General features: G+C 37.0%; 1 protein-coding gene across 1 annotated transcript; it reads right to left on the reverse strand.

The window, feature by feature from the left end:
- Nucleotides 1-427: 427 nt before the first annotated feature.
- On the reverse strand, nt 428-7,467 carry LOC113298320 (autophagy protein 5-like). Its single transcript, XM_026547027.1, has 8 exons — nt 7,287-7,467; nt 6,356-6,480; nt 6,053-6,119; nt 5,880-5,969; nt 4,163-4,250; nt 3,635-3,766; nt 2,376-2,507; nt 428-996 (listed from the first exon to the last, which is right to left on the reverse strand). The coding sequence occupies exons 1-8, from the start codon at nt 7,398-7,400 to the stop codon at nt 620-622; spliced, it is 1,125 nt and encodes a 374-aa protein (XP_026402812.1). The 5' UTR covers nt 7,401-7,467; the 3' UTR covers nt 428-619.
- Between the last annotated feature and the right edge of the window lie 15,969 nt (nt 7,468-23,436).

Consider the following 23,436-nt stretch of genomic DNA (forward strand, 5'->3'; position numbering starts at 1 on the left):
CTTTCCTATCTGACATTTAATCTGGCCAACATAGACAAAACACAGATGAGTGAAACAACAATATGAAGTATGAAAAAGTAGGTTTGGTGACTGATGGCGTGCATCGTCCAGACCTCTTATACGCCTAGATCAACCATTCATTCATATAGGTGCAAGGAACCCCACAATCGATTAACAGAAATCAAGGGTCAATAAGACGGCAGGGGTGAACCAAGTTAACCTATACCATCACCTGAATTATTTTGCAAAGCAAAACTATAATGTACTCCCTCCGTTTCTGGAAAAGAGTTACTACACTTTTTCATTTTAGCCACACATGGGGAATGGGTATTCAACTGTGTTAAAAAGTAAGATGACAAGCATGTCCAGAGACTCCAGACTTGAAATCTGAAGAATTCAGCCGGCCTAACTGTGGAGTGTATGCTTCTGAATTAATGGCAGTAAGTAGAGCATAAAAGAGATGAATCTTTGAAAGTATGTACATGCATATATTGTTTATGTACATTTGTATACAGAAAGAAATGTGAGCAGAGTCAGCAGACTCATAAAACAGAATGAATGTTCCGGATACTTAAATGGGCGAATTCTAACTGTAGAGTGGTATGCTCAACTTATGTTGCTAACTTGTCTTCGAAGGATCTTGTGAAACTCCAACACAAACACACATATGAAGAAAATGTTCAGGATATATCAAGTTTGTTACGACCCAAGAGAAGGGAATGTCCAATTTGGGTTCTATCCCTTGGATGCGTACAAGCTTAATCTCAGACTTACCAGTAGGGTGAGAAGGATATAATTGTGTTTCATTCTTTACTGTCACCAACTCTGTTTTCCTCACAGTGTTTGTATCTGGATCAGGATCAGACAAATTACTCCCCCCAATTCCTGGTTCGTCCTCAAGTTCCAATTTAGATAACTCTTCATCGATTGAGGGTTCATCTGGAAAGAACTCCGGGAGTAACATTTTAATTGCATCATATAGGTTTAAGATTTTACCTGCAATAGTACATTAGCAATCAGACAAACCCCCTCAGACTTCAAGGAATCAAAGATCATTAACCAACAGAAAGAAAAAACGCAAAATGGACACCAAGACCAGGTTTTTATCTCATAAACCAGTTCCAATTTAACAATGGCTTAAAAGTGCTGTTAATTGATAATTATTAACTTCAAGTTGTACATGAACTTCCTAAACAAACTGCTATATGGACCCCATTAAACACCAGAAACCAAATCGCAAAGTGACAAGGGATGAAAACAGGTGTGTATGTGGGACAGTGGACTTCACAGTCCACAGCTACGACGGCTGCAGTTTGGTCTGCGGTGGTAGTCGGATTCCTAAAACTGCATCCACGTCCTAGTGAATGATCGCATCTGATGTCATGGTGAATGATCGCATCCCATGATGAAAAGGTTTTGCCAACACCTGACATTCCATGATCCTGACACTTCCTAAAGTCGATGTTTTAGAGCCAATTTTCAACTTGTAAAGTTCCCAAACTTGCTGCTGTTATAAGTTTCCATTGTAAATGGGAGTACTGTAGTTTCATCATTTTGTTTATGTACACTTAGACCAAGGTCATACAAGTAACATGTTGTCAACTGTCCCAAACTAATTATAAGAACTGAGGATGTATTTGCACTTTAAAGTATTTTAAAGTGTGGCAAAATGAAAAGGTCAGTACATGTGTAAGTCACATATTGCTTAACCACATTTCCCATAAATTTGTGAGCGGAGCAACATCAATCTGCTCTTGCCAATTATACTTCAACATTACTGCTTCTGCATTCATTTAAGATTGTACGACCAAACACTTCTAGCTGTCATGGTAAGAACAGATTCTAAGTGATACCCAACACCTTTTACTTACCTTAATGATGCAGGAGCATAAATAGCTATCTTTTCTTTATTCATATGAGTCGTTACATCGTTAATACGTCATATGACTTGCTTATAGATTAAGGATGACGGTTTAAATTATCTTTTTTAGGATTCTTAGCTAGGTAACAAGTTTATGGAATGCTTTTGCAGGCAGTATTTAATATTATTGAATTCTGTTTGAGTTGAGTTTCTTCTAAGAAGAGTTCTTTATTCTACGTTCTGTGTGAATAGAAAACTAGTTTTCTTCTTTTACTACTGCTGTGCGATAACTTAAGAACCCATAAACTTGAATCCACTCATAGATTCTCAAGGAACGGGCATTGATAATCCTCAAGCAACCAAATTTCCTTACGACGACTACTCTCTGTTTATTTCCTATTGCATTAGTTCTAGGACCCTCTAGTGAGCTAAAGCATATTGAGTTAAAAAATTCCTAGCATCAGATTTATTAAGATATATTTAAACGGCTCAATTCAAGAGAGCTAGAGCATACCTTCTTCCCGCTGAATCTCAACAGGCTTATTCATGTAGCAAATTCTGTCCCAGCTATCAACCGGAGGTACATCTTCTAAATCATCAGTATACTCGCCAACATTCCGGACGTACAAACGAACTGGGATTCTGCCTGACCAAGTCCCAAATACCAAGTGAATAAAGATCCACAACAACAAACATTATCTAGAAAAAGCGCTTGTTAAGTGATCAAGTAGCTTGAGGAGAACCCGTTCTCAAAGTCAGAATTCTAAATGAAACCGACACAGTAACAGGCTTACAGCTAAAGAGGACCGGTATATTAAATTAGCCAAAGTAAATGCACATATTACCAATTCTAAGTATATTGAACCCAAAAATTTGTTTGAGTCGCAACGCGTGTAAAGGTTCTTCTACTACCAAATACATTGGTGCACTAAAGACCAAATTCACTCAAATTACGTTGTTAAGGGGAAAAAAAAGTTATTAATGATTAGCCAAGGTTGAACAGATTGCAAGTAAATAAACTTTGTCTATATTTCCCTGAATCAAAAAGCTAAAAAAAAATAAAAAATACTTTGGAGGCTATGCTGAACTTTCGCAGAAAAGCTATCGACTCAGATAGGTAGGCGAAAGTTATATCTGTATTAATCTAGCCGATAACTAAGCGAATGAGGTCATCCTCTATAAAAAAAAAAAAAAAAAAAGGAACCAACATTTTCATAATTTTAATTTTTTTTTTTTTAATTGCTAATATTTAGATTAGGTCTGGCAGAGACTAAAGTTATCCACAGAAATTGGTTGACTTGATCCATGGAAAACAAAATGACGTATTCATCCTACAAACTAGTACTAACATTCCATGAAGGCACAACAGACTGCATTCACATATCTGAGTTTATGAGTTTAAGATTGTAATTCACATCCTTTCAGATCAGAGTATCAGGTTTAATAACTGCCAACTTTTCAGGACTTGATTTGGAAGCTTTAATTAGGTTTCTCAGGTATTCCTAGTTATGTAAACCACTGAATAATCCATCTCATACCTCAACTAGCATTTAAGCATTTACTAAACGTGAAGCCATCTAGCAAATTTCCCAAGCATGTAATATGTTTATATTATTACCAAGATCTTGGGGTTATTTCAGATTGCTACTTGGGTTCCTCAGGGTAGATAATTCGATTGTTCCACAGATGATCTATCAATCTGAATTAACCTAGGAAGTCCATGGGCATCTAAACATCACAAATATTATTTATTGGAAAGAGTTAGATGGGAACCTGCTCTGCTAGGTCCAACACTATCTGCTTCATTATTGCTTTGTCGAGGTGACATCACTATCTTCGTGTAATCTTCTCCGACTATTCCAAGCTTCAGCTTGGATGATATCCGAAGATATGCTTCCATCTCACCTGAAGCAAAGTGAAAACATATGTATGCCAACTAAGTTAATAATAAAAAAATGAGATATTGCACATATTCTAAGTTACCAATAAACTACTATTGACGCGTGCCAAAAACTACGTACAACAAGATTCCAGACACCAAGATAAAATAGTTGTTCGCTTATCTATTTTAATTGGTTTATGTATTCTAGCGGAGTTTGTAAACATCTCTAGAAAGCAGAAAGCCCCCATTCAGGGTCTCAAAATCCTTTTACACAATTGATCGCAGCATTTCTTTTAATCAGATAGGAATCCAGATGGACCAGTTCCAACTTTTAGGTTTAGACGTCATGATAAACAGCACAAATAAGCAATAAAAATAATATAAACTTCAACTATCTTGGTTTAATTATGAAGACATACGATTTAATACAGATCGCCAGAGTTCAAATTGATCTATTTGGGACATATTCATGACATTCTTGCTGTTCCCGTTAATTATATACGCTGCCTGCACACACAATTAAGTACCATGAGAACAAAAACAAACAATTAAAGAAAGACCAAGTAGTACGCACTATTTCGTCAAGAAATGCGATTACATAAGATCTTGAGATTCTATTACTAAAGCAAAAGACACACTAAACTGTTGTTAACATGTATCAATAAAAGTAACCAAAAGGAATCCATGAGAAATGCTTGAATGTAAGATGAATTGCTCCCACCTTCAAGCAAACCTTACTCTTAATAGGTCTCCGACGCCATACCATTTGATCCCATCAGAAAATCTATTTTCTTAATAAATTGTTCTCAACAGTTACGGCCGACCGTCTAGACTGCAATGGGTGTTTACAATGAGGTGCCCGCTCTATCAGGGAACCACTACCAGATTGGAATTTGTCCAGAGTGATGCCATTGTCGACCAGTATTTAATTATCACTGTAGTTTCTTATCCTTATTATGTGTCTAATAACTATCTACAACTACCTGCTGTGTATTTGAAATCAGGAAGCCTGCGGTTATGGATTATTCCTATTAATTAATATAAAGAAATAAATTACTGTTTAAGTGTTTATCACTCGAGTTTTTGTGGATTCAAAACATAATCCCCTTGAATCATCAAGGTTCACACTAGTTGATCAGACTGTTAATTCTCGACTCTTTGCAACTGCTGTGTCATCAAATACTGCCTAGGAATGTAGATAAGATCTTAGTAAACCCAACCCAGCATTACATAGCGGTAATATATCCATATTTTGGGTATGGACTGTACACGACTAATAGCATTTTCTCAAATAGGAAAAACTTGTGACCTCTCAAAAAACTTTAGAAAAAAATCCACAGCACATCACCCTAACCCATCACCTAGATTTTCACGTTGTTTTATACCCTCCAAAATTTAAGCCCATCTTTGGGCACATCCAGCCTACATGTCCAACAAGACTAGATGAACCTCACGATTTCTCACCCCCATCCTCCACCATTGGACCCTTTAAGACTGAGCCTTCCATCCATAATATGATCCCAAATGTCCAATATCTCAATGGATGTAACACGTTGGTAGTGAAGCTGCCTACCTCCCACAACAATGCACCGCATAAACATTACAAACCTCCCCGAGCAGGTTGGTCCTCAAAGTTGTCTATCATCAAATTTCACCTGAATATCATAGCACTTTAGAACTAACCTACCCTCCGCGCCCAAGTCAGATACTCTCTTTCACGGGATACAATATAAAAATTCATGAGATTCTCAACCTAGGTGGTAGTTAAACAATTAAACTGAGCCTGGCTGTAGGACTAGGTTTAAATGCTCATTTATAAAATACGCAAAACTATTCTAAGAACAACTGAATGGTCCTTCTTGGTGGATAATTGGAGAAAAATAATATGTCAGTAGCTGAAACAATAGGTTATTAGTTATTACTTACTTGGCAGCTCCATTCTAAAGATAGTTAACAATTATTGTGTAGGAAGTTAATAACTACTAGGCTACCACAATGCATACTTGGTATATATTTTCTCACAGCTACTACCTACTGGGACGACAAAAGAAATCAAGATAAGAAACAAGACCGGCAAAGTGTACAAAACAGATAAAAATATTAACTCAAACAAAATAAACCGCACAACACCCTAACCTCTTTCAATGAATTAATATAACTCCATTTTACACTGTCTTCACCTTCACAAGGGCTTAAAAGATCTCCTGGGTATCCTCTAAAATGAACCTGTTAAAACACCAATTGTTCAGTTTGCTTCAAAAAAGACACTTTAAGATACGAAATCCAAATAAGTAAATAGAATGTCTGACCGTCAAATTCCAAGGCCTTTCTGGCTCTAAACAAAGAAGATCAAAAAGAACTCCGGTGGGTATGTACCTGAAAGCAAATCACAATAATATAATCAAATTCCACATTTTCTCAGGCTACGCAACCATTCAAACACATGTCCAACATTCATCACGATGGTGCTCCTAATGTGTGTTACTGTTACTATTGTTCGACAGACTGTCTTCAGTTAAGCAGTGCCATGTATGAAAACCACATTTAAATGATTCTTGAATGATAAGAAGATGAAGTAATCGATCATGAACAGAAAAAGACAAATGGTATACCACTTGAGGGGCATGCCTTTGAAGTCAAACCAGACCGTGTCCACTCCTGGCGGAAGTGTGTCGCTAAAATAAGGCTTTATCTGAGGCACAAGCAAAGGCAAGTATCCAATCCGAGGGGCCAAAATCTGAAAATACAAATATGTAGAAAGTTGCATAAGATTATGACGATTATTCCATACAAAGGTGCATTTTAAGTCCTTCATTTATACCAGGTTCTATATGCGACATTGGGCATTAAACCACACATTCCCATGATTACGATTAGAACATTTTAACCATCCCTGACAAACAAAAAGAAACCGCACCCTGATGCGACCGCATGGACTACAAATCAATGTCTCGATTCTCATGCTACCTATCCCTAATTTACCTATACTATGCTTTCCTTCCTGAGTTTAATTTTGCCAGGAAAATGATGATGTGAGAATGCATCAACTAATAAAGAAAGTTAAAATCGTGATGAGTTTCATTCATATTTTTTCTATCTTTGCAAACTATATTTGTTTCTTCAACAAAAACACTTATGACTGCCATACTATATACCTTTCTTTGTATGGATGTTTCAAGATAACTAGTTGCTAAAAATAGTAATTTAAAATTATCCTGAATTAGTTAAATTACCCTAAGCAATAAAAAACCAGCAAAACTTCAAGAAGTAAAAAAAGAAACAAAGAAACAAAGCAGTGATTAACATTGTTTGATGGTATCAGAATATGAGAACTCAGTGAAGGCTTAAACGTGAACTAGGGCTTTTTAATCACCTATAATTTTAGGTTTATGATCACAACCTCTCTCTCTATACATATACAATGTGAAGTAAATTAAAACCTAAAATCAAGATTGAAAAATTATGTTCCAGGATCTAAACAACATATACAGTAGGTATTTGAGAAACTGAGATCATTATTATAAAGGGGCGAAAAAAAAATACCAGAGCAGGTTCAGGAGAGGGAAGAGTTGTAATTTCAGATTCATGAAGATGAATCTGAAGAGGAATCGCTCCTTCCCAAACGTACTTCTGAGCTTCCGATCCAACCCCTACCATTCTCTCTCTCTCTCCCTGTAGAATTTCAGTGGAATAACCTCTCGCTCTGTCAAAGCTTTTCTGTAGAATTATAGAAGCAGCCAGCAACAATCAGAAAGTAAACAGTAGGGTATGTTTATTTCAACCCATAATGTTTTCTAAAGTAGCCCCATAACTCAGGTTCTCACAAGAAAAGAGGAGGCAGTGAAAATAAGCACTCCGATTTTATTCTAGAGATACCCATCTTTTGTTTGGGATTTTTTTTCTTTTTTTTTTTTTTGTAAGAATTTCATTAAAACGACTAAGGCTCAGAAAGAGTCATGATTACAAAAGTAGTAGAGCCACTAATTTGGGATTGTGAGAGTTCCCAATATTAGATTTATCTACTAAAAGTTGTCCTAGACTACAAACATGAGGGGAGTATTCTCATTCAACAGTTGAATTTAAAGGCCTAACAAACTTTGCCAAAATGTCCGCAACTTGATTTCTTAGTCTAAGAACAAAGAAAAAACCCAAAAAAATTGGTGCAAAGATGAACTATGTGTTTGCTTCATTAAGACAGGCTTTAGCTCGCCATGAGATGTTTGCATTTTGTTCCATGGATGTAGTTGAAGATACTTTCACAGTCTCCCTCAATACTAAAGTTTTGAATCTGCTTTTCCTTGGCCCAAATAGCCGCCTGCAGCACTCCTATAACTTCCGCCTCTTGTGGATCTGACCCTGTTGATTGCCATGTTCTTCCTCCTTCACAGTCTCCTGCATCATTCCTCAAGATTAGAGCATAAGTAGATGGTAATATATCAGAGATCCAGGTTGCTTCTACGTTGATCTTTAGATTGTCTTTACTTGGAGCTTTCCAAATTGGAGCTAGTTTCTTCCTTTGAACCTGTTTAGATTTAGTAGTTTTTCTTTTCCTTGTAGACCAAAACTCAACATGTCTTTGTACTTCTAAAGCTAGGTTCTTACCATATTTAGATTTATCTTCAAACACTCTATCACATCTCTCCTTCCAAATAAATCACATTTTAGTAAGAAGAAATTCAATATATATATCAATTCTAGGATTATCAATCCATCTTTTACAAAGATTTAAGATTGTGTCTGAGGTATCTAAATTTAGAGTGACAGGATTAGGAGCATTGTTCCATACTTCCTTAACAAAAGGACAATGGAAAAGAAGATATTTTGTTGTTTATATTTCTACATTACACATAGTACAGTGAGGGGTCACATCTTTAACCTTACCAGTGAGCTTAGCATTAGTTGGCAAAGCATGTTGTAAACATTTCCATAAAAATAGTTTGATTCTCTCCGAGATATTGAGTTTCCACAAAGATTTCCAGAAAGACTCTGGCAAAGATAAGCTAACACTGTCTAGACCACTTTCATTCAATTTCTCATACATGGATTTTACTGTAAACTCTCCTGATCTAGTTAGGGCCCAACGGAGTTGGTCTTTTCTAAGATTTTGGTCTTTATCCTTGAAGAGGTTTATTTAGCTAATTTTTTGCACCATATCAGCTGGAAAGATAGAAGGGAGCAAAGAAAGGTTCCATGAACAAGTTTTTATGTTAATCAAGTCTAAGACTCTTGTTAAGTAATTATTGCTAGAGGTACAAATGTTTTGAATAGGTTCCCCTATTCCTGGTATCCAATTATCTTTCCAAATATGAATGTCTTTTCCATTACCAACTTCCCATATACTATATTTTTGGACCGATTCTAAGCCTTGTCTAATGCCTCTCCAAGTATAAGATCCCCTTGCTGAGTACTTAGTCCTAAAAGGGGATTTGTTCCGAAAATACTTTGAGCCCATGGTTTTCACCCAAAGTGCATTAGGTTCCTTCATCATTCTCCAAGCAACTTTTTCCAGCATTGCAAGATTAAACTTGCGTGCATCTCTGAATCCCAGTCCACCTCTAAGAATTGGTTTACAAAGGGAAGGCCACACTTTTGGGTAGAAACCTTTTCCTCCGGCATCTTTTCCCCCAAAAAAATCTCTTTGAACGGCATTTATCTTATTAGTTATTTGTTTTGGCAGAAGAAAACACCCCATTTGATAAGATGGAATGCTAGAAAGTACAGCTCTGTTCAGAACTGACCTACTTGGTTGAGAAAGAACTAATCCTTTGTGCAAAGGTTTTAATCTTTGACCTTTCCATGAAAAGAGACGCTCCTAGATAAGGGTCCTTAAGATTTACATTTTTTATTTTTAACATTTTAGATATTATTCTTTGGTGTTTGGTTCCACTTTCCTGCTAAAGAAGACACCTGAATTTTCAAAATTTATTAGCTGACCTGAAGCTTTACTAAAAGTTGCAATTGTATCCAATAAATTCCTACATTCTAATTGTTAGAGCTCTGCTCGGTCGAACTCGCAAGCGTTGTTATCTCAAGCTTGTTTGTCAAGTTAAGTTGCAAAACTATAAGCCTTGATTTCTAGTCTACTTATAGCTATGTCTCGGATTAGGATAGAATGTGTAGTTGAGCTTTAGACTTCACGACGTTCATCGATTAAAGACGACGAATTACTAAGGGGAGCTTGTGGAACTTCATCAACAAAAGGTATGTGGAGACTTGAACTCATTTATCACTCAGAAGTCTATTTCTATTTTATCTTCTATCGAGACAAAAGTCGTATAGCTATATAGACTTTAGTTTATACACATTTGATACTTCGAGCTGAGTTTAACTTGCTTACATATTTCTCGAAATATTTGTTGGTAAGCTTTCGCTTTAACCAAGTTCATCTTCTATTCTTGACGAAAGTCAAAAGATGATCATGTGAAAATCTCCTGGTAACATCTTACATGATTTGTGTGAGACAGTCATTTGATGTAGACTCGGAATGTTTCGTATTGATTTATTGATCACTTGAAAATTACTTTGAAACTAATAGTTTGTGTGAGATAGCTATTCTCATCTTCTAAGAATGTTTCAATGATTAAATAGAGTTTAGAACGATTAACCATTGATTGGACATAACACAGTATGCATACTTGTATGTTATCTGTTGCAAGTTATTCCAAGTCTGGGAACCATAGTATGCATACTCGTATGCGTACTGGTTTAAGAGTTGAAGTCTGAGAACTTAGTATGCATACCCGTATGCGTACTGGCTTAACAGTTCAAGTTCGTGAATTTAGTATGCGTACCCGTTTGCATACTAATTCAACTGAGTCCGGTCGTGAACGATGGTATGCGTACCCGTTCGCATACTGACGGACATACCAAGTCCGGAACTCTAAGTATGCGTACCCTTTTGCATACTTGAGTGGGTTAAGTTCTAAAATCGGTTTTTTCATGAACAAATACATTTATATAATAAGGAATGCAATATTTTGCAAACCGTGGCTATAATGTTCATGAATTGATTCGAGTGAATCAAGATCGATTTTGCTTCAATTGTGTCTTATATACTTCTATGAGAATATAAACAATTGAACAACTCTATAACTGTTGTAGGGATTTAGCCCACGGATGCGCGGCCCAATATAGTAACTAGGGTTATATTCCTATTGTATATAAAGGGTTATATCTACGTAACAGAGACTAACTCTAATGAATGGAATATCCTTCTCTCTTTGTCTTTTAATCTTTCCCATCCACTGCAAAACGTTATCATGCACGAAGCTATACCGCAGAGCTAGATTGAATCGATTTTTTTTTATGGATTATTGGAAATCAATTATCGTCGAGCTAATGTTGGAATGACTGGAATTAAACCAGATAAGTTGGATCTACTTTCTATTTTTCTGTCCCCTGTTTTCAATTGATATTTGTATGTGTATGTTGTGATTGATTGGGTCATAATCCTTGATTGTTATCTGTGTGAGTTCGTTTAATTTGTTTACTTTTTATCATAATCACATATACATTTGTTTTTATTTTCGTTTAATTTGTTAAGATTTTATAATAACCACATATACATCTGTTTTTATTTTTATATATGATGAATGATGGTTATTATAATGCATATACATCTGTTTTTGGTTACGAGGATGGAGGAAGAGAAAGGAGGTGAAGGCGAAGAGTTTCTACAAAACGAAGGAGAAACAAAAATCTCCGGCCCACCCAGATCTGGTCCGATCCACCAATCAGGTCCGTTCCGATCCACCAACCAAGCCTGGTCACGTCTGACCCACCTGGTCCAATCCGGCCTGACCCGTCTGACCCATCTGGTCCAACCCGGTCCGCCCTGTCCAGATGTGTCATATCCTGTTCCAGACTGCTTCTGGGCTGTGCGCGGCCAAGGCTGCTCCGGTTCATGGTATATACAACGGGAACTAAAGATTGAGGTATGCAACTACCTAATGTGGGTTTTTATATGAATATTTATTAGGCTTATTTATACCTGTTTTTAGAACATGCGTAGTTCTATTTTTTTTGTATTAAGATTAGTCCATATCATATAAACGGTCAACTTAAACAATGACTATTGATCTCGACCATTAAGATTTTGGTTTTATTGTTATCTTGTTCTCTTGAATATTATATTGGCTATAGTTGAATAATATTTTTTTTAGTTCAATTGGTTGTATCAACTCGATTCCAATGTATTCTTTGGGGTTTAGAAGTACTTGAACAACATTATTGGATACTTGATATTTTTTCCCTAAATTTGAAATATTTCGTGGGATGTAATCCACTGGCTCGACTATTAAAGAGTCGATATTTTCAAAATACGTTGCAAATAAAATCACAGGTATCCTAATTTTTGTGGAAGAACTCACAAGAGCTGATATGAGTCAGAAAACTTCTATTTCTCTACTTCATTCATGATACTAACGAACCAGCATATGTTGAAGTATGACAACAAGAAAACTATCTTTAGTAATCTATTCAACCTAAAGTAATTGGTTGACATGTGTAGTGAGATTCTCTTGGCCTATTGAGATAAAGAAATTTCTCAAATTAAGCTAAATGTAGTAAAACTGAAAATGGAATGAACCCCGATGTAACGAGGGATAGACGTACCGACTCATATAAAGCATGTGAAAAGGGACATATATATCATGAGACAAAGATGTATTATTTTTCCCAGCAGTAATGACATTAAAGTACATGTATCAATTGAACATAGGATGAAGCTAAGATGTAATTCTAGCTTTCACCAAAGAGTTGGGATGAATCTTCTTACTGGTATTAATACAAACAATGTAATGCGGGTACCATAGTAGCAACTGATTTCCATAGGAAGGATATACTTTAGACATCAACTTTAATGACAAAAAGAACTTTGTCTGGCCAATTGATTATTTAATTGAACTAGATCCAATGTTTGCGCTTATGGAATGAAAAGTACATCATTCCCACGAGACATAAATTTTCGAGTGCACTTGAGATATATTTGGATGAAAAATATATCATCCCCTCTGAAACGTAACATATATTCACTCTAAAGTACTTGAGTTGAATCCCACTTTTGTTACGAATAAGGCCACACCAATTATTAAATATCTCAAGATTCAATATCTAACTGATAGTGGTTTTTCTCCCACTAATTTTAAGGAATATACACTAGTTTTTGAACTAATTCTTTATAATGTGACTACGATATTGGATCATCGAGCGAAGCAATGCTCAAATTTTGTTTCCAAGATGGAACAAAGATTAAAAGTCACAAAAGCTTTATATGTACCAAGAGCTAATCACCTTGTTAAATTCCAAAGAGACACATGCAAGTGGATATCATATGGAAACTCACAATGATGAGAATGTAATTGATTGCATCTTTTATAGTCTCTAATATATTTGGAAGGAAATATATCTTAGAGAAACTAATGAGTCAATCCAGTGAAATGTAAATCACTATAGTGTTTGGATTATTAAATCCATATTGACTCCGAGGACGAAATTTAGGGAATTGATTCATACAGGCTTTGACATAACCATAAAGGAACTTTGGTTGTGACATATGATGTTTCATTGAAATGAATCATATGTACATCACTGTGTTTGAGTGGACGAGACAATGGAAAAAAGATTGACAGAATGCAAAGTGACGGCATATCTCTCAATAAGTGTTTTCCAAAGTACTAGATGCACAACCCCCCTTCCCATTATGCTTTTAGGTAAGAAAGCATATCACTCATTTATACAAAGTCTTCAGTAAAACAGGATCGAGACCATCCTAAGATGCAGATGGTAAAATTTACATATTACAAAGAAAACAAAGTGAAATTCAGAAAAATATTCATTCAGAATGCGGACCATTAAAGTAACTTATGGCTCTGGTGAATTTTTGACATTTTGGACTAATTATGGTTCCCAAGAAATTTGTGTTTGGAAAACTACTAGCACATATTTTACATGTAAGGGCTCACCACCCCTTGTAAATGCTAGCGAGTGTACATCAAAAGGACTTGATGGTTATTGCATGTTTAATAGGATCAATGCAGAGTATCCTATACCCCAAGGTCTCGCAAAGGCTATCATCAAAGGTTACGGATGGTGCCTAAGGCATGGTTATGCGTACAAACCTACCTTTAACTGTTTGGGGAATATGCAATATTGACGCATCTTTACTTAATTCTTTTTAGAACCCAATATTAGTCAACCTTTTATGTGTACCAGTTGGAACTGGATTTAAGCCTGACATTCGTGTTCTTACGCATTTGTTGGTTGCACGATGTATGTTAGATTACGATTCCACATCGTACTATGATGGGTCTTCAAAATTATTAAGTAGTTATGTTGGAAATGAGTTCCCAACAATTATCCACATTTTAAAACCTTTGGCAGGAGATCTCTTACCGCTAGATTTGCGGGCTGTCATTTTAATGAGACAGTCTTCCCGTCGTTAGGGGGAGATAAGAAAAAGTATTTCCTAAGAGAACGACAGGAATTGTCGTAGTGTGTTCCCACTGTGTCTCATATTGATTCTTGTACTCCACAAATGTAAATGTGAAGGGACAAAGAATAATTGATTTTCAGAATGTACACTGATGTCGCTAAAGTGATGAGATCACACATACCAGCTGTAAACCTACCTGCAAGGTTACAAGTCCTCAATAAGGGATATACACCATAGACTAAGGCGTTGCAACTACACTCAGTGGAAGTGTGGTTGAGGCCGTGGCTCCATAAAGGAAGTTGGAGAGACCACTTGGTTCGATCAATCCTCACCTAGAAAGGAATTAAGTGAGTAAGGCACAACTTATTTATATCATCAGAACTCGTAAGATTTTCTCTGAATATGTCCATGAATCAAACTAGACGACGCTCAGAAGTTTAATGATTCCAGAGAATAATGGCACCCCTAGCAAAACATGAGAATGCGCATGAGTCAATGGAAAGGTCATGCGAGCATATTGATGATTAATTTCATATACACTTGCTTAAGGAAATAGAGCAAGATGAGATCGAACCAAGCTCCTTGTTGCTTAATGTCAACGAAGAGCATATTTGGCCTATACAATCCAGGTAGAATTTGGTTATTTGACAAATATACAGGTATTTGGTGTGGTAGTGCTAACCAACCAAGTGTAAATCCTATTAGACATACATGATTAATTTGTCACAAAGCATAATGAGAAGAAAGCAGTCTTAAAGTATAAAGAATCGCCTTATGGCGCGAGGTTTCTCACAAAGCCCTATAATTGTTCTCTTGTAATGAACTTTATAATGTTCCGCTACTTAGTTAGCTTGGTAATTTCAAAGGGACTTGAAATGCAACATATGTATGTGGTTGTTACGTATCTCTGAAAGAATCAAGAGATAGAAGATATTTACAAAAGTACTTGATAGCCTTTTGTTACCCAAATTAAGTGACTCTAAACCACAGAGTGTGTTTACAATTAGATATAACGCTCACTTATAGATTGAAGCAATCAGGTGGATGTGGTATACCCATCTAAGTGACTATTTGATTTGGAGGCGATAGACAATTAAGTTATTTTTCCTTGTGTATTCACAAGAAAGTTCCTGATTTGGAATTGTAGCTATCTATGTCGATGGTACAGACATGATGGGTACTCTTGATGTAATAAGAGACCTTAAAAGCTATTTGAAATCCGAACTTGAGATGAAAAATATGGGAAAATCTCGATCGAATACTGAGCTTGTGGTATATTATCCCACTAGTTTGCATTTGTCTAAAGTTGTCATGAAATTTAACAAACACATGCATCCTGATAGCACTCTCATGATTAGTCGAGGTTCAAATGTAAGTAAGTGATCATTTCGTTTAAATGAAGCTGACGAAGATGTGTTGGGAGATGAAATTCCCATATCTAAGTACAATAGACGCATTTGTTGTACTTAGTACAATAATGTACTCGACAAAATTTTGCATCCTCAAGGAACTTATTAGCTAGATATAGCTCAGCGCCAACGCAACGTCATTGGAATGGTACAATGAATGTAATCATGTACTTAAAAGTAACCATTGACATAAATTTGTTTTATCCCTGCAAAGACATAAAAAGGAATGCTAATGAGCGTGCAATCCAAAAGTTGTTGATTATGAAGGAACATAATCGCTTCTCTAACGAAAGTAATCAGGGGGATATATGGTAGACTATAAGTCATTACCTATATTCAGTTTTGAAAAGTACATGACTAAAGGAACTGTCTGGAACAACTCTGAAAGTAATTAGGGGGAGATGCCGATATCAGGGGGAGGATCCAAGGATATGATGTCGACATATTTTACTTTGAAATTGAAGATGTGTTGTACTCTTTTTCCTTTCGATCAGAATAGTTTTTCCCAAAAGGTTTTGTTACTCGACAAGGTTTTTAGCGAGACAACACTAAAAACATCAAGTATGTTGAACGTGAAAGACATAAAGATCACGTTGATATTACCGAAAATATCGGAATCAAAGAAATGAAACGTGATAGTATGTTAAGCAACATAACTTCCAGAATCAATAACAGGATCTTATAAACATTCAAGTCACCAAAGTAAAGTGTGATAAACTCCTTTTGACTGCATTAGACCAATGAGAATTGTCTGACATCAGGGGGAGCATCTAATGGTGTGTTGCACTATTTTCCTTCACCGAGGTTGCTTTTTCCCATAGGGTTTCGTTACTCGGCACGGTTTTCAATGAGACAACAACAAACACCAGGAATGTAATTTTCCAGCTAAGGATATTGTCTTTACCATGAGGATTTTCTGCCTTAAGAGTTGTGAAGCAACTAGTCAACATCAACGGAGCAAAGTGATCATCTGCAACGGATTACCTTTACTTGCATCTGTCTCGTTGTACTCTTTTCCCTTCATCAAGGTTTTGTCCCACTGGGTTTTTACTTGTCAAGGTTTTAATGAGGCAACATATTCAAGTCCAACTATGTTCTAAGTTTTTTTAATATTGTAATCCTTTTCTTTAGTTCGGGTTTTGTCCCTCTGGGTTTTCCTGGCGAAGTTTTAACTAGGCAATTAACTTAGACTAGTCGGTCCTTAAAGTTCGTACAACATGTAAAATACGAGACAACATGTGAAGAGTTGTACCAAGGTTTTGTCCCACGGGTTTTTCCTTGTCAAAGTTTTAATGAAGGATTTCTTAGCCACAATAGTCATCAAGGAGAGAATTACATTTGAAGACCTGCATCTGAAGCATTATATGAGAAGTACTTGTTAGAGCATTGCTCGGTCGAAATCGAATGCGTTGCTATCTCAAGCATGTTTGTCAATGTTAGTAATCAAAACTATAAGTCTTGATTTCTAGTCTATTATAGCTAAGTCTCGGACTAGGATAGAAAGTGTAGCTGAGCTCAAGAACTACATGGAAACTCATCATACAAGTAGAAGAACTACTCAAGGAACCAGTGGAACTTCTCGACAAAAAAGGTATGTGAAGACTTGAACTTATCTGTCACTCAAAAGTCTATCTACTCTATCTCCTACTTCTTGAGACAAAAAGTCGTATGTTATATATAGACTTAGATTATACACATTTGGTATTTCGAGCCGAGTATACCTCGCCTATCTATATCTCGAAATATGTGTTGGTAAGCTTTTCGCTTCGACCAAGTTTATCTTTACCTAGTGACGAAAGTCATGATATGTTTCAATCATCTTGAAAATTGCTTTGACGAGAAATGGTGTAACAACTATATAACGTCCTCTAAGAATGTTTCAATGATTGAAATGAGAGTTTAGATTACATAACCAATGATGGACATAAGCATTGTTTTGGAAACACATTTATGTATAAGTGATATTCCTTTAACCAAAGTTTGCGAGATTTGTTGATCAAGAGAAACCAGAAGAATGGCTTTTTGCCAAGTCCGCGAACTGCCGAACTTCTCATCCCGAGAAATTCTGTTGGAGTTGACAAACTAGTTGCGTGAGTACCAGTCCGCGAACCGGCGGAAGGTCTCTTGCCGAGATTTTCTGATGGAGTTTGTAAACTCTGCAGGTTGCTTAAGTCCGCGAACCTAGTGTGCGAACTTAAGAAGGTTATATATCTGAAGATGAATTCTGAACTTAAACTTTAAAAAGACTAAGGAATGCAGTTTGCGAACCGTGGCTGTAAAAGTTCATGGACCGATTCAAGTGAATCAAATCATCTTTGCTTCAATTGTGTCTTATATAGTCACATAAGATTTCCTTGCAATTAAACAACTCTCTAACTAGTTCATTTGAGTCATTTGAACTAGTTATGGTGAAGAAGAACATGGTTGATATGAAATGCTCATATGGCTAACCTTTTGGTTAACTATTGTTGAACATGTAGATGGGGAAAAACGATTTGCTGGTTTTTAAGAAATTGAGGAGACGACCGTACGGAGGAGACTCCTCGGACCGAGCGAAATGTTAAACCTCACACAGATGCACCGCTGCAAAGGGGGTGCTTTAGATTCGAGAGATCAATTTGTAGTACTCCAGCCTAAATCAAGACAATGACCATTCCGGAGTAAATTCGGTCACAAGAGAGGATGGGTTGATCTGTAGGAGGGAAGCTGAGAAATGTGTGGAATCAATGGTAATCAAAGATTTTGGGTGTGTGAATTCCGAATGAAATAAGCTCTGAGTGATTGAAATTGCTCAATTGAGAGTAGTTGCTCAATTGATGAGTTGATGATCTCGTGTTGTCAGTTTGACGTGAGATTGATGATACTGATGATGATTCAATCATGATTCAAAGACTTATTTATATTGCTAGAATTGTAGACACCATGATTCCATGAAGTGTGACAGTTGATGGAATCAAGGAGTGGGGAAGTGGAGATCGCGTTGGAAACCAGTTGCCCAACGTGTGGAGACTTGGTCGATTTTCCACCCACTACCTCGTGAATTCCTTCAACTGATTGCACGACTTGCTCACATTCCATCATGTGTTTGAACACACGTGCCGTAAACCGCCAGACCAAAACCCTAAGTGATATCCCCCAAAGTGACACGATTGACGTCTCGTGGTTTGTTAGTCAATTGATGACTTCGTGGTTTGATGGGACGATGAGTCCATGTAGTTACTGAGTGTCGAACATGATGTTCTGAAACTCATGAATTGAACATGTCATGAGACAGAGGTATAGTTCTTACGATGAAGTGAGCAAGTATTGCTCATTCGGTGGATCGTTAAATATTGATTGTTGAACCAATATTCCTTGGTTTGAACAAATATTTATCATCTGAGCAAGTATTTCTCATGTGATGAATTGTTGAATATTTGATCGTCTGAGCATGTGTTGCTCGTCTGATGGATTATTGGCAGCGTACCAAAAATATTAATTAGAATATTGGTCGTTGAACCGAGCATAATTAATAAAATTAATGACCATGAGGTCGTCGTAAAATTATTAAGGTTAGAATCTGGAATGATGATCCTTGGATTCAGAAACCCTAATTTGATCAATTGATGATCAATTCATGGTTCGTCAGAATTTCAACCATGGGACGAAGGAGGGAGCGACTACATGGGACCGTGGATCAACCATGTAGTGTCCATATGCTCACGTGAGAAAATACGAAGAACTCCTGAAGAGTTGACGATTTGTTGGTGGAAGAATGATTAAATGCTGGCTTAATCATTTATTCAAAAATGCTCGTCTGAGCCTTAGGTGAGAAAACCTAATTAATTATGACGAGGCGAGGGACCGACCATGGAGTCATGAAACCGGCCCTGGGTTGTCCCGTGACCGCCTGACGATCACTTCATGAAAATCCAAAGTGTTTGGGAGAGTTTTGGACCTAATACGAGCAATTGTGCAAATTAGGTCAAAACTGTGAAAATTGATGGGACCGGCTTCCGTGAGCCAAAGAGCCAATCTTGGTCGGTCAAGATAGCGTGCTCGTGTCCCCAAGGCGTCCGCGTCTCAGTCCTGAGAATTTTGATATTTTCTGGCGTGCAATTGAGCATCCATTCGAGAAAATATGCCAAAATTAGGGTTTCGACGAAACTGAGGAAAACACCATGAGATGATGAAAAATAATTATAAAATAAGGAATGAGGAGGCGTGGGACCCCGTGGTCAAGGCATGGTCGGCCGGTCGTGACCACGGTCCCGTGGTGCCTTTTCCTTAATTTTATAATATTTTGATGATTTTATGAAAAATTCATGAATTTTGAGAAATTTGATGAATTTAGGGAGTTTCCATGAATTGAAGGAGTTTTCATGAGTTCAAGGAAGCAAAAAATATTAAAATAATAAAACAAGGGCGTGTGGGACCGTGGAAGGCATGGCCCGGCTAGGGCCCGGTCCCACGAGTTTTCCTAATTTTTTAATATTTTTAGGTATTTTGATGATTTGAGGGAATTTTTCCTAATTTGAGAGAAATACCATGAAATCAAGGAATTTGATGAATTCAAGGAAAACTAATAATAAAATAATAAAACAAAGGGGCGTGTGGGACCGGCTAGGGCATGGCCGGCCGGCCAAGGCCCGGTCCCACAAGTTTTCATAATTTATTTTATTTTATTATTATTTGATGATTTGTGCAAAATACCATGAAATCAAGGAGTTTTTTCATGAAATTAGAGAAATAATAATAATAATAAAATAATAAGGAACCGTGGGTGTGGGGCCGGTTGGGACCAAGGCATGGCCGGTTGGCCAATGGTCACGCCCCACACCCTTTCCTTAATTTTATATTATTTTTTATGGATTTATGGAAGTACCATGAAACCGAGGAGTTTCCTCGAGACGAAGGAGATTTGATAAAATGAGAGAATTTTCATCAAATCATGGAAAATAATAAAATGCATTAAAAATATAAAACTGGCGTGGGATTGACCACGACACGGTCGGTCGGTCGTGTGTCCGTGCTCCCAGCACCCTGGTCAATATTTTTAATTATTTATTATTTTCTTCTCTATTTGCATAGGTTCATCGTTTCGTTGTATTTTTGAAATACTCGTTCGTGCGGTGACTGTTAGTGTATCATCGTTGAATACACCTTCACCATTTGAATCGGGGCTTACTTAGAGGTAGCTCAGACGCCCGGTTGTTGATTATTTATTACTAATTGTGGAATTCAGTGGAGAATAATTCACAAAACTGAGTAATAAGATGTTTATTATTAATTCATAGGATCAGCTGAGGATTCGACTACGAATTCAGAATAATAAAGTGAGCATTACCATTCCATGGGATCGTAGATTCGACCATAGAATCGAGTAATTAAGGTTTATCTATTACCATTTATGAGACCAGTTGTGGATTCGATCATGAAATCGGAGTAATGAGATAATATAGTTATTGCTATTCTATGAGATCAAGTGTGGATTCGATCATAGAATCAGAACAATTGTTATTGTCATTCCATGGGACCAGTCGTGGATTCGACCATGGAATAGAGCGATTGTAATTAGGAATAATTAACTTTGTGGCTCTATACTAGCAGAGCAAGCTGTCTAGGAGCATTAATTATCCTGATACGAGCTTGCGGTAAGTCATATCCTTTATATAGTCAGGGTAAACTTGTTGTTTGTTCCTGAAGACGTTATCGCTCTATACTAGCAGAGCAAGCTGTCTAGGAGCCGTCCATCTCGTGATGCTATATAGAAATAATCACTGAAAGTATTCAGTATTCATGAGATATGCCGTTGTCCAGTCGTGAGACTACATATCTACATGTACTCTGAGAGAAAGTACTCTCCGTTGAGAATTCGATGAGAGACCCGTGTCTCGATACTCACGTCTGATTGCTGAATCAGAGCTTCGTATAATTATGAGTTTACAATTTAGCCTTTGTCGAAAATCCACCATCTACATTAAGTCCCCTGCTTACTGAGGAAAGCTGTGTTCCTCAGTCAGCATTAAATGGTGATTTTCCGGCCATAAATAATAATACCAGTAATTGAACTTAGTCGTAAGTTGAGACGTTACCGGATTTAAGAGCATGAGCAAACCACGACTTGATGAAGGCTTCAATGTCATGATTGGAGCGTCGTTTGATGAGCATAAATTGGTGTTGAACCGCTGGTTTGGACGACGAGTCCGTGGTCGGTTAGGATTCGCGGGTCGGGCCCAATAAGGAAATCCTTAGAAAATTAGGTTTTGGAAATAAAATTGATATAAAAGGGATTAATCCTTTTTTTTTCCACACCAGCTCATCACTCTTCTCTTCACGCCAGCAGGAGAAGATTCCCGCCGCCGCCGGCCACCACCTGCCGCCGCGTCGCCGTCGTGCCGCCGTCGGCCAATTTCCGGCGGCGCTCCCAGGTACGTTTTTTTTTTTGCTTGTTTATGATCCTCATGAGTTTTCATGCTTTGATCATGATGAAGTTATATACATGTGTGTATATTAGTGTGAGTTTTATGAAAAACCCTCGTTTTTGAAAACGTATGTTCGTTCGATCGTTAGTTTTGAAACTATATAATCCCTGATTTAGGAGAGATTTTTTTTTTATATGAACCTAGGTCCAGTGATAAAACTTAGTGTTAGCTTTCATGTATACCAAGGTTTCATCATAAAAGAAGTGAATTTTCATGAAATGGAAAATCCTTCGTTTTAAAGACAAATAATGATGACACGAAGGAAAATATGTATGATGAACTTGTGTCCAGTGATAAAATTTTGCTTATGAGCTTTCATGTAAATACAAAACTTTATCATATGTATGAGATGTGAGCTTTCACAATTTTTTTGAAATAAACCTTCGTTTTAAAGACAAATAACGACGATACGAAGGAAAAATATTTTTATATATATAATTGCCCGTGACATATATTGTGAAATATGATATATTTTATTTTCATGAGTTTGTTTTCATTAATAAAATCTTGAGTTTATGTATGCAAGTTGCATTAATTGCTGTTTTTTCGAAAAATCAGAAACGTGGGTTTTGAGGAACCTTCGAAGATAGACAATATATTTATGATGAAATATTTTATTGTTGTAAACTTCATAGGTCAGTTGTGTGAATGTTCACATTATGAAAATTGTGTCCGTGATTTCATGAAAAATCAGTTTCGGAAATTAATAAAGTTTCGTTCGTTTTTGCAGTTTTCGAAGAGACGAACGATTTTGAGGTGTTAACTCTAGCATTACTATCACTATTGTTAGTGGAAGTATAAAAGGTAAGAGTTAAGAGTTACCATTTTTGCTTGTATTTCCTTGATTTATATCTGGACGGCATACTGAAGTAGAATGTAGTGTGAACCTTTTCAGCTACTTAGCAAAGATGTCCAATTCCCAAGCTGACGACGCCTCGAGGGAAGAGATGTGCGTTGATGATGGTATCTCCAGAGATGAGACATGCATGGATGAAACTTCCGTTGGGGGAGACGAAGACGAAATCCCTGGGATTAAGAATGTCCCGAACATAGATGATGCATTCTTTGAAAAAGATATTCCAGGAGCTGAGCAACATTTGAAATCCCCAGTGTATCGTCTTTTGATAAATCCCAGAACTGTTACTCAGAAGAAATTGGTGACTCCTAAGACAGTGATTCGATTTTGTCTTGAAGGGGTCTTCGCCTCATCAATCATAGAGTTTAAGCTTTCTCGACGACCTTTGGAGAAATTTGCCGGCTGGGCGAGGCATATGTTGGGTTTTCCTCATGTGAGGACTATGCTCGACCAGGCGCAGGTGACGAGAGCTATTCAAGCTTCTGGAGAGTTGTTCATTTATCATGACGCAAGTGGTATTGTGGCTCTTTTG

This window comes from Papaver somniferum, chromosome 7, assembly GCF_003573695.1.
Source record: "Papaver somniferum cultivar HN1 chromosome 7, ASM357369v1, whole genome shotgun sequence".
Taxonomy (NCBI): domain Eukaryota; kingdom Viridiplantae; phylum Streptophyta; class Magnoliopsida; order Ranunculales; family Papaveraceae; genus Papaver; species Papaver somniferum.